Source organism: Salmo salar, chromosome 17, assembly GCF_965601325.2.
Source record: "Salmo salar chromosome 17, fSalSal1, whole genome shotgun sequence".
NCBI classification, from domain to species: domain Eukaryota; kingdom Metazoa; phylum Chordata; class Actinopteri; order Salmoniformes; family Salmonidae; genus Salmo; species Salmo salar.
Window position 1 is genome coordinate 68,222,053 of NC_138307.1, and position 12,170 is coordinate 68,234,222.

The 12,170-nt window shown below is 42.0% G+C and overlaps 1 protein-coding gene across 1 annotated transcript; it reads right to left on the minus strand.

Annotated features, from left to right (window-relative positions):
* Positions 1-1,062: 1,062 nt before the first annotated feature.
* On the minus strand, positions 1,063-7,193 carry LOC106609638 (troponin I, slow skeletal muscle). Its single transcript, XM_014208601.3, has 7 exons — positions 7,068-7,193; positions 5,581-5,625; positions 5,088-5,129; positions 4,771-4,902; positions 2,707-2,796; positions 2,263-2,451; positions 1,063-1,863 (listed from the first exon to the last, which is right to left on the minus strand). Exons 2-7 carry the CDS (start codon positions 5,602-5,604, stop codon positions 1,765-1,767), a joined length of 576 nt encoding a protein of 191 aa, XP_014064076.1. The 5' UTR covers positions 5,605-5,625; positions 7,068-7,193; the 3' UTR covers positions 1,063-1,764.
* Between the last annotated feature and the right edge of the window lie 4,977 nt (positions 7,194-12,170).

Genomic DNA, 12,170 nt, shown 5'->3' on the forward strand with positions numbered 1-12,170 from the left:
TACAAAGTAGCAGATGAATAACCCCTAGTATCCCCCAACCCCCTGTTTTTCAATGGCATTGTCAATCTATCGTTTGCCAAATCCCTCAACACCGTTAAAGGGATAGTTCACCCAAATTACAAAAAAATGACATATTGGTTTCCAAACCCTGTAAGTGACCTATGAACAAGGTATGACTGCAATCCATGCTTTGGTTTAGATTCCCTGGCACTTATTTCAAATGTTAATATTTTAGCATTGTGGCAGTTACTAAGTCATGGTACCCATATTAGCATTTTTAGCGCATCATGTCCAAATCATCCTAAAGTATCTGAAATGAATTGTCTAGCTCAACAAAGTCACTTATAGATGAGCTGCATATGATGCGCGAAAAACGCTAATATAGGTACCATGACTTGAATGTGATTTATGCCACAAAACTAGAATGTTAGCATTTGGAAACAAAAACATAAATTGCTGTCATACCGTGTCTATAGACTTCTTACAGGGTAAGGAAACAACATGTAATTGTGTCATTTGGGTGAACTATCCCTTTACGCTGCTACCCATGGTCATACATGCCTCTATTAGATCCCTGAGTACCAGACAATAGAAAATAGACACATGTGAGTTTGCATAACAAACCAATGACATCCTTTGGTGATTCATTTTTTATAATGCCATAAATAAAAGACACATACATCTAATCTTCCATAATAAATAGCAATAGTGAGATATGCACCACACACAGCTTTTTAAGAAGTGGTTAACTGTCCCAGTGTGATAGGCTAAGTGGTCAATGACAGGGTGGAGAGATCATGTGCGAGGATGTCAGCGAGGGGTTAAATCATGCTGTTTTACCATTGACATCAGCCCTGAGGGAGTCCGAGTCCGAGAGAGCAACATGTTGCTTAATTAGATAGGAAATCATCATGATATTGACAACTGGAAACGTTCATCAGCCTCAAGCCTTTCCTATTTCTTTAAGACTGTCAGCCTAAAGGCTTGACTCAGTGGAGGACTATGATGACTTCACTATTCTACATTACTCCAATCATTCACTTCACTTTTATGTAACCTCATCGTGTTTAGGTAGTTCACATCTTCATGTGCTTTGTAAACGCATCATTTCCTAATCTCTCGTGGACAGATTACGGAACATAAATGTTATCGTAACGTCTGTCAAACGTTGGTGGGATGTGACGACTAAGGAGGAGCAGTAGTTCTGGTGCTTTTCCCTCACTGGTTATTTGGACGTATCAGGATTGGGTGAAGATGGTGCTTTAGCTGAGAGTTTCTGTTTAAGGGGTGGAGACTTCGCTAGTCTTGTTAGTATCTTATTTCATACATCTCTCCCCATAACTTAATTGAGCATTTGACGCAATTACGCAATATTTTTGTTTTGGGTTTCCAAGACTACCTTATACGGTGTCATCTGAGGGCTTTGTGGTATACTGTTTATATTGGGTTGGGTTCCAAAACGAGTTTATACAGGGTTGTCAAATATTTGGTAAGTAGTAACTGAAAGAAATTGCAGGCTCTGTAAAACTCTTATAGAAACCCTTCCACTCCAGCAGAGAACTACAACTTGTTTTACAAAACTACAAATCCCTCTAATGGACTGCTCAGCACTGGACTCCTCACAATTTAACCCCATGCTGCCTTTGTACTGCGGTAGGGTGTGTGGCGGGGCACTTTCAGGGACTACACAGCTCCTCCTCCTCCTCTTCCTCCTCTCTGGACCATGTCCTGTGCGTCGTTCCCGTCCCAAGGCTGTAGCATGGCTTACTGGCCGCCAGATGCGTCGAACATCTTCTTGCGGCCCTCCATGCCAGACATGGCCTCCACATTCTTACGCCAGTCGGTCACCTCAGACGTGAGCACCTGAGAGGGAAGGGGAACAAACACTGTGCTGTCAGACATCAGCGTTTAACTAGCTTTAGCGCCCAGGCTTCCTTGTGTTCGTGGAGAGTTGTCTCAGATGGCCACATTACAACCTTTCCCCATGCAATGTGTAGAGGGAAAACAAACAATGAGTAGCGCTATGCTACCTCATGTTTAATTAGCTAGCTAGCTACTATAATAAGCTAACGTTATGGTTACTCTCAGTTTAACCATTAGATACAAATGCTCGGAGGTCCACAGTAGCATGGTTTCCAGTACCACGCCATCTCCGCACAAGCCAGTGTTTATTTGTGCCAGAGAGGTTTCAAATTTCAAGGTGAGCTAACTTCAAGGTTCAGGAGAAAAGAAGGATGCATTGGTAAAATAAGTCCCAGTTACCTTGTCTTTGTCCTTGTTGGTGTCTTCCTTCTTGACAGACTTGAGGTTGGACCTGAGGTCCATAGAGCCTTTGTGTTTGGTTCCCAGCAAAGCTCTCATCATCTCGTCTGCAGAGACGCGCACCTTCCTCAGGGCGGGCTTCTTAAACTTCCCTCCTAAGTCCTGCACCTTCAGCTTCAACTCATGGATCTGTAGATTTCATCGAAATCTACTATTAAATATTATAGCAACCTTAAGCCAACACCTAGCAACCTCTTCAAGAAGTGTTGGTTTGATACTTGCTGGACCTGGGTTCGAATCCCGGCCAGGGCCAAGCCCAGGAACTGGTACTGACCATTGATTTGGCCCTGACCCAGCTGCAACACTGAGACTAACACCCATTTGTTGCCACCACAAGAGGCAGGACCTGAGGATAACATCTCACCCAAAGGGCCAAAGACTTACGTCTTTATTGTGCTTGGTCACTTTGGCCTCACAATCGTATCTCTCCTCATCTACCACATCTATCTTTCCATGGAGCTGCTTGCATAGGTCCTGAAGAAAATAGATAAACACACCAAGATTAAATATCATACACAAAAAAGGTGATCTAGAACCTAAAAAGGTTTTTCGGCTGTCCTCATAGGAGAGAATCCTTTGAAGAACTATTTTTGGTTCCATGTAAAACCCTTTCCACAGAGGGCCCTACATGGAACCAAAAAGGGTTCTTCCTGGAAACCACAAATGTTTCTTCTATGGGGACAGCCAAATAATTATTTTGGAACTCTATTGTCTAAGAGTGAAGAATCAATCTCATTGAGATGCAGTACCAGTCAAAAGTTTGGACACACCTACTCATTCAAGGGTTTTCTTTATTTTTACTATTTTCTTCATTGTAGAATAGTAGTGAAGACATCAAAAGTATGAAATAACACATATGGAATCATGTAGTAACCAAAAAAGTGTTAAACAAATCATATTATATTTTATATTTGAGATTCTTCAATAGCCACCCTTTGCCTTGATGACAGCTTTACACACTATTGGCATTCTCTCAACCAGCTTCATGAGGTAGTTACGTGGAATGCATTTCAATTAACAGGTGTGCCTTGTTTAAATTTAATTTGTGGAATTTCTTACCTTCTTAATGCGTTTGAGCCAATCAATTGTGTTGTGACAAGGTAGGGGGCTATACAGAAGATAGCCCTATTTGGTAAAAGACCAAGTCCATATTATAGTAAGGACAGATCAAATAAGCAAAGAGAAACGACAGTCTATCATTACTTTAAGACATGAAGGTCAGTCAATATGGAACATTTCAAGAACTTTGAATGTTTCTTCAATTGCAGTAGCAGAGTTACCTCTGCTGCAGAGAATAGGTTAGAGTTACCAGCCTCAGAAATTGCAGCCCAAATAAATGCTTCACAGAGTTCAAGTAACAGACACATCTCAACATCAACTGTTCAGAGGAGACTGCGTGAATCAGGCCTTCATGGTAGAATTGCTGCAAAGAAACTACTACTAAAGGACTCCAATAATAAGAAGAGACTTGCTTGGCCCAATAAACACAAGCAATGGACATTAGACCGGTGGAAATCTGTCCTTTGGTCTGAAGAGTCCAAATTTGAGATGTTTGGTTCCAACCACCGTGTCTTTGTGAGACGCAGAGTAGGTGAATGGATGATCTCCATATGTGTGGTTCCCACCATGAAGCATGGAGGAGGAGGTGTGATGGTGTGGGTGTGCTTTGCTGGTGACACTGTCTGTGATTTATTTAGAATTCAAGGCACACTTAACCAGCATGGCTACCTCAGCATTCTGCAGCGATTCGCCATCCCATCTGGTTTGCGCTTAGTGGGACTATCATTGGTTTTTCAACAGGACAATGACCCAACACACCTCCAGGCTGTGTAAGGGCTATTTGAACAAGAAGGGGAGTGATGGAGTGCTGCATCAGATGACCTCAACCCAATTGAGATGGTTTGGGATTAGTTGTACCGTAGAGTGAAGGAAAAGCATACAACAAATGCTCAGCATATGTGGGAACTCCTTCAAGACTGTTGGAAAAGCATTCCAGATGAAGCTGGTTGAGAGAATGCCAAGATTGTGCAAAGCTGTCATCAATGCAAGGGGTGCTTACTTTGAAGAATCTAAAATCTAAAATATATTTTGATTTGTTTAACACTTTTTTGGTTACTACATGATTCCATGTGTGTTTTTTCATAGTTTTGAGGTCTTCACTATTATTCTACAATGTAGAAATTAGTAAAAAGAAAGAAAAACCCTTGAATAAGTAGGTGTGTCCAAACTTTTGACTGGTACTGTATATACATACAGTATATAAAGCCTCCTCCACAGAAAATCTCTAGTGTTGTCCTCTATGGTCTTCCCCTTGTGACAGAATAACCATGCTGGAATATTTACTTGAGTGTTGTTCAGTTACATTCTCATTGTTTAGCTTTGTGGTTGGCCCACTAGTTTGGCCCAGTCGTATTGCTCCCTCAATTGGCTGACTCTCTTGTCTCTCACCTGTAGCTCAGCCAATGACAGTCCAGAGAGCTGCAGGGGGGGCAGTCGCTCTCCCAGGTAGCTCAGTTTCTCCTCATCCCTGTCCTGCGTCTCCTGTTCCAGCTGCTCCATCGCCCTGGTGAGCAGCATGATCTGATTGGACGAGATAAAGATCCGTCATTCCAGGGGTGGGCCAGTGGTGGAGGACCCAGTCTAATACCACCATGTAGTAGTTAGTCGTCCTCCATGCTTCACGGTGTCACTACAGTTGTATCCGTAATAAAGAATGACTTAGTTATAATCTATGTTAATTGTTAACATAATGCATGGTAATTTACCTTCAGGGAGAGCTTACGCGAAGCCGTAATCTTCGACTTCGGCTGTTGGGAAAAGGACACAATGTTATTGCAAATAAAGTGAAAATCAATTTTGTCAAGATCGGTGACCTATTCTTTTATTGGGACATTTTTGTGTTGGCCCAAAAGGGTTTAGGTGGTCACACAACTGCCACTCACAACAAATCTACTATGGACCTAAAGCTTTTATCTACAAATGGGCCTGTTCCTGGACACAACTAGTCCCAGAATGAAAAACTCTTTCAATAGAGATTCTCCATTGAGCAAACTTTTTACTGTCTTTATAGCATAAGTTCATCCATACAGGGAGCCAGTTACAGTTTAGTCGGAATGTGGTCACTCAAAAAACGTTGCCCTTGATTGCTGACAATAAACGATAAGACTGAAGTGGCAACCTTGGGACACCGTGTTCCCTCTCTATATAGGGATTAACACTGTTGAACCAGGGCTGTCTCTAGGTCTGGTTCTAGCTCACCTTGTCAATTAACTTGGGATTCATTGGCCTGGGTTTGTCTTGCTCCTACAGGGACAGAGGGGACATGTCAGGACGTTGTTCAAAATTATCAAAATGATCGAAGTATACATACTTCTATGAGAGGTAGCCTGAAAAACGTGTCTCTTGATTGATTGGACTTTGTTCAAAATTGCATGTAAGGTTCAACTAGACGTGAAAGAAATGCTTGGCATAACAGACAAGTCAAAATAGAATGGAGAATTTTCCGGTCCTAAATCTAATACGATGATGATGACGAAGGTCATGATGATGATGATCGTGATGACAGTGAATTTATAAACATTAAAAGACTTACCTCACTTAAATTTGACCAGATTTATGGGCACAAAAAGACAGGGGAGACACATAAGTAAAAAATAGCATTAGTAAAAAGAAAAACATAATTTGTAACCTGCTGGAGGTACATTACATTGTAATAGGGAGACAGACAGACAGACAGACAGACAGACAGACAGACAGACAGACAGACAGACAGACAGACAGACAGACAGACAGACAGACAGACAGACAGACAGACAGACAGACAGACAGACAGTTGCAGCCTTGTCCCCAAGCCCCATCATAATTTTACCCATGGATTAGGGCAAGGACACTACAGGAAAAAGCCATTCTGCCGCGAATAGCATTGTAGAATCCCCTCAGTTTTAGCTCAGTGTACGACTAACTGGCAGCTTAACAGAGTCATTCTGTGTCATTTGCAAGAGAATGTAAGTTGCAAGAGATCCACAATCAGGTAGAACGGACATATCATACCCTCAGAAGCAGTTATTCTAACATACATACATTATAACATTATAACTAGGGCCTACAACATGCTGCTACTGTAAGACTCAATGGCTTGTCATCTCAAGACAATAGGTAGAACACACATATCATACTCCCAAAAGCAGTTATTATATACTTACATTACATACATTATTACTTAGGATACAACATGCTGCTGTTAGACTCAATGGCTTGTCATCTCAAGACAATAGGTCCACTTCGTTCTAATAAGGCTTAGGCTAAGTATATTTAGAACAGATAATATGATGTATTTTTAAACAGATAACACACTGAGATTGAGCTATACATAATCATTAAAGCGGTATTAATTTAAAAAACGTACTTGAAGGGAGCTATATGCATAATTAATTAACAGTCAAGCCAACCTATTGCCCCAGATAACAATACTTACTCATCAGCCATTATGAAAACCTTGTTTGGAGAGAGAAAATTTGATTTTGAAATCCGATCCTGGCAATTCAATTAGGGCACCTTCCCTTTGTTGAATTACCTGATCAGCCTGAAACTCTCAGATCATTTCAAATCACTGACAACAGCAACAAAATGCCACCATTCACTTAAGTAATTATTAAGTAAACTAAATAAATGATTAAGTCATTTACTTAAATAAATACTTAAGTTTGATTCTGAATCACAGAATCCCCACCCCAAATGTGCATTACCTGGAATAGGGTGGACCACAGTCGGGTCGGGTACAGTACTCTCTCTCTGTCTCACTCAAACAACAGAGGGATCTGAGACAATGGGGTGATTTTCTCTTTTATGTGGGGCTGGGCAGGGCTTGGCAGGGCTGGGCAGGGCTTGGCAGGGCTGGGCAGCGGGTGACAACAGATATAGCCTAGCACCAGAGTCCTGTAAGAATGGGCTGGCTGGACACCAGGGATGAAATATAACCTCCTGTGACATTGTGACAATGCAGGTCAAAATGTAATAATAAATCATGACCAACGCCTTAATGGCATTGTCTGAAAACTTCTGTGAATTCCTCTCGCTGCCTTTTGCAAAAAGCCCTTGTTCCTATGGAACACTGAAAATAAACAGAGTCATGTTGTTTGGGTTATTTTGTTGGTTTGGTGGATACAAACTCTGTTTCACTTGTGTGGTTTATGTTCTCATTAAAGCCCATGAAAGTGATAATCTTGTCAAGAAATGAAAAGAATACATGTGTATATTGGTTGTTGTGATTTTGATTATCAATACTAAAATACAGGTAACTGCCGAAATAATGGAAACACCAACATAAAGTGTCTTAATAGGGTGTTGGCCACCACGAGCCAGAACAGCTTCAATGCGCCTTGTCATAGATTCTACAAGTGTCTGGAAGAAGAAATTCCATCCTTTGGTGTTTTGTTGATGGTGGCGGAACCCGCTGGTTCAGGCGCCGCTCCAGAATCTCCCATAAGTGTTCACTTGGGTTGAGATCTGATGACTGAGACGGCCATGGCATATGGTTTACATCGTTTTCATGCTCATTAAACCATTCAGTGAACACTCGTGCCCTGTAGATTAGGGCATTGCCATCCTGGAAAGACCACGCCCATCAGGATAGAAATGCCGCACCATAGGTTGAAGGTGATCACTCAGAATAGCTGTGTAGTAATTGTATAAAATGATTTTCCATGCCAGGAAAATGCACTCCACATCATAACAGAGCTGCCAGAACCCTCATTTACTCAAGTGTTTCTTTTATTTTGGCACTTACCTGTGTATCCTAATAGGCTGCTGTGACAATGTACAGTAGTTGAAGCATTTTTTATTTGATGTGACAAGTTTTATAGAGGTTAATCAGGGACAACAAATCAGAAGGCTCGTGAATGTTTTCCATGGCTATTTCAGGCACTTGTCAGAGCCTGTTGTTGTGATATATGCAAAAGTGAGATGTGATATTTAAGCAATAAGGCACAATGGGGTGTGATATATGGCCAATATACCACGGCTAAGTGCTGTTCTTATGCATGACGCAACGTGGAGTGCCTGGACACAGCCCTTAGCCATGGTATATTGGCCATATACTACAAACCCCCGAGGTGCCTTATTGATATTATAAACTGGTTACCAACGTAATTAGAGCAGTAAAAACAAATGTTTTGTCATACCTGTGGTATACGGTCTGATATATCACAGCTGTCAGCCAATCAGCATTCAGGGCTCGAACCACCCAGTTTATAATATGCAGCAAAACACTGACATTCATAGTTCCAAAAGGATTGTAAAGTTGTCCTCAACTTTAATAATTGGTATATCTGAAGTATTGCTAGGCCCAATGTTCTGGAGCTGGTATTCTATGTGGCTAGAGCTTCTTGTGATCTTGTCTCCCCCGGCCTCCCTCTCCAGATAATAAAACATGTAGTTATGACAAAAGGGACAGGCATGTCCCTCCTGTCACCAGTAATATTCCACATAACTGTTCAACTTCTCCTCCAGACATTCCACATGCTTCCCCTGGCCTATACTGTACATGGGTTGTGTCCAAAATGGCAGCCTATTTATAGTGCACTGCTTTTGACCAGGGAATTGGTCAAAAGTAGTGCACTAGGCTATATCTACGCTATAAGGACCGCGAGGGTGTGGTGTATGGCCAATACCTTGCCTAAGGGCTGTTGTTAGGCATAATGGGAAGCCATGGTATATCAAGAACAGCGTAGCGATACTTCAGATACAACAGTAAAGAAGTATTTTTATGTCATACTGGCTAGAATGCTGTTTTAGCCAATCAGACTACCTGTTTTAGGAATAGGGAATGGGGTACCATATTAGATGCGCTTATGGTCTGTCTTTTTGGAGTTCAAACGCTAGTAAACACACTATACTCTTATAGTATTTATAAGGAATTTATTATACATTTTATGAGACCATATTTATGATTAGATAGTCAATTGTTGGCGTCATAAAGTTTCAAGGGATTAGAGGAAATATAACACAGTCAGACACATGAAAACATATCAGTCACCACAATGCCACTCTGAATCAATCCCCACAATGTGTATAACGTAGCTGTATACTGTAGTGTTTATAGGCCTGTACTGTTGTGTGTGCCCAGGTCTCAGTGCATATACTGGATGGGATCCACAGGGTTCTCATTGGTCACCGAGCTGATACCCCCCTCTCGGATGGAACAGGGGTACGAGGGACAGGAACAGGGGTACAGGAGGGACAACAACGTCCGAGGGGGGTGGAGGCAAATGTTCTGTCATAACTCCCTCAGTGATCCCCAGCAGGTGGGCTAGCTATTTCTGCAGCAACCCGACACACACACACACACAGCTATCTGAGACTTTCTCAACATGCACTTCTGCTGTCGTTATGATTTCTGATAGGTACTGACGACTCAATATGTTTCCCCGTAGGTGCCTCCGTAATGTGCCTACCCTTGTAAATCTGATCAAACGATCGAGAGTGGAGTCAAAGAGATACAGAGGTGAAGGAAGGGAGACAAACACACAAACAAACACACACACAGGAGGAGTTGCGAGGACAGGCCATCACCACAGCCATAACCTGTTCTGTTCATGAGTCCTAGGCTTATTGTCACCTGTGTTTTGCCATTTTCCTGTAATAAGATGATGCTCTCCTGAGGGCTATACTACAAAGCAGAATCAATGAGCTAACTTACCAGTTGCCTTAGTATTCTGAAATAACTTTGGACAAGTTTGAAATGGGCATGGTCTAATTGATTCAACAACCAATTAGCTTGAATTCGAAAATCATTAGTTATTTCAGGTTGTTTATCAAAGTTAGCTGGCTAACTCATTGATCCTGCTTTGTAGTATACCCCCCTGGTTCATGTCCAGCCCCGCCCAGAATAAACTTTCTACAGATACTCTGAAACACTTTGTTAAAAATGTGCTCCAATGCTTTGGTGGCAGGTAGCCTAGAGGTTAGAGCATTGGGTCAGTAACTGAAAAGTTTGAATACGTGAGCTGACAAGGTGAAACATCTGTCTGTGTGTGCTTGAGCAAGGCACTTAACCCTAATTTGCTCCAAGGGTGCTGTACTACTGAACCCATAAAACAACACATTTCACTGCACCTATCTGGTGTATGTGACAATGTTTTATTTAAAAAAAAATTACATATCGAGATTCCAAAAGGGCACCAAACCAGTCTCTGGCATGGGAATCATCTAAGAACACAACAACCTTTATATAGGACGTGATGTGACCTGTTAAAGCCAAAGTCTGCCTTTTGACAGTGAGTTTCACAGGTTGTAACAATGGCAACAACAGCTCTGTCTTTAGTGAACAGCTGATGTAGGTTGAGCCCAATATCATGCCAGGGTATTCTCTGTCCAGGGGGGTGGCTAACCTTGATCCTACCCACTAGGGTTCCCTAGTGGGTGGGGGGGCAGAGATGGCACATGCCCCCGTATGCCTCAGTACCCCCCCCCCCCCCCCCCCCCCCCCATATCCCCGCAGCAAGCAGGCTAGCCAGGCTGTCAAATCCCATAGTTCAGTTCAGTCAAATCCCCTCACCAAATTGGTGGTCTTCTACACAGATCTGGCTCTGTCAAGATGCTTAACATTGGAAATCCAGGCTACACCAATGGGCTGATGATGGAATGCATAATTAAATAGACAGTAGTTTCTCTATGTGATGAAATTCATGCCTTCTCCATACTCAGCCTATGGTTGCTTCCCAATAAGCACTCCTTTCTCCCAAAGTGTGCACTTGTTGACTACCCTTCATGGATTTGACAGGAAATTACTTTTATAAGAAACTCCCTCGAGCCCATTCCTACACCAATGCTCTTATATTTGTGGGGAGTAGTAACCTAATAACGTATAGCATAGAAAGATGCCTTCAACTGAAAATGGAAGTTAGGTTGAAAATACTGTAAAAAACAGAAGCATCCACTTTCTGCGGAGGGTGGGGGGTAGTGAGTGAGTGCACACTTCAGGAGAAAGGAGATCTTATTGGGATGCAATCTATGAGGGCTAGAAGTTTTTCCTACCATGTGACTTGACCAGGAAAAACTCTGGGCCATAGTTTGAGGTTATTATTAGAGTTGGGCCTGGATTATTTCCTTATCAGCTCATGTGGTCCTACCTCTGAGATAAAGAGCTTATAATGTATTGGCATTCTTAAGGTGCTGAGCATGAAACTTTGACAGGTTTATAGCTGGGTGTGTTTTTACAATTTTGTTCAAGCATTAAACATCCGCAGAATTCTCGCCATCCTCATCAATTAAAGTATTTCACACCACCATACACACACACACACACACACACACACACACACACACACACACACACACACACACACACACACACACACACACACACACACACACACACACACACACACACACACATACACACACACACACACACAGGAATTTCTCTCCTCTGAACACTCCTGAGTGTCTCAGCCCTGTGGACACTGCAAAAACATCAGACATTTGTGGTCTCTAATGTGTATTATATGGCTTGGTCTCAAGGTGTCATTAGACTTCCATTATTACACCAATGAGTCACTGTATCTGCCTGTCATCCACATGTACTCTATTCATTTAGGGTTGTATATATTGTAAAATGACCGTAAAAACTGTTAAATTCCCGTGGATTGATGAGAGGGATGAGGCAGATACAGTGACAAAAGGAATGGCAAATACGTCTGGCTGCACAATCGATTGGCAAACGTTCTGCAAATTGAGAAATCATGTGACTAAACTGAACTAAAAGAAGAAGAAACTACACTATGAAACAAAGATAAATGACAAAGAATGACAGTAAAAAGCTTTGGAACACCTTAAAGGAAATTTTGGGC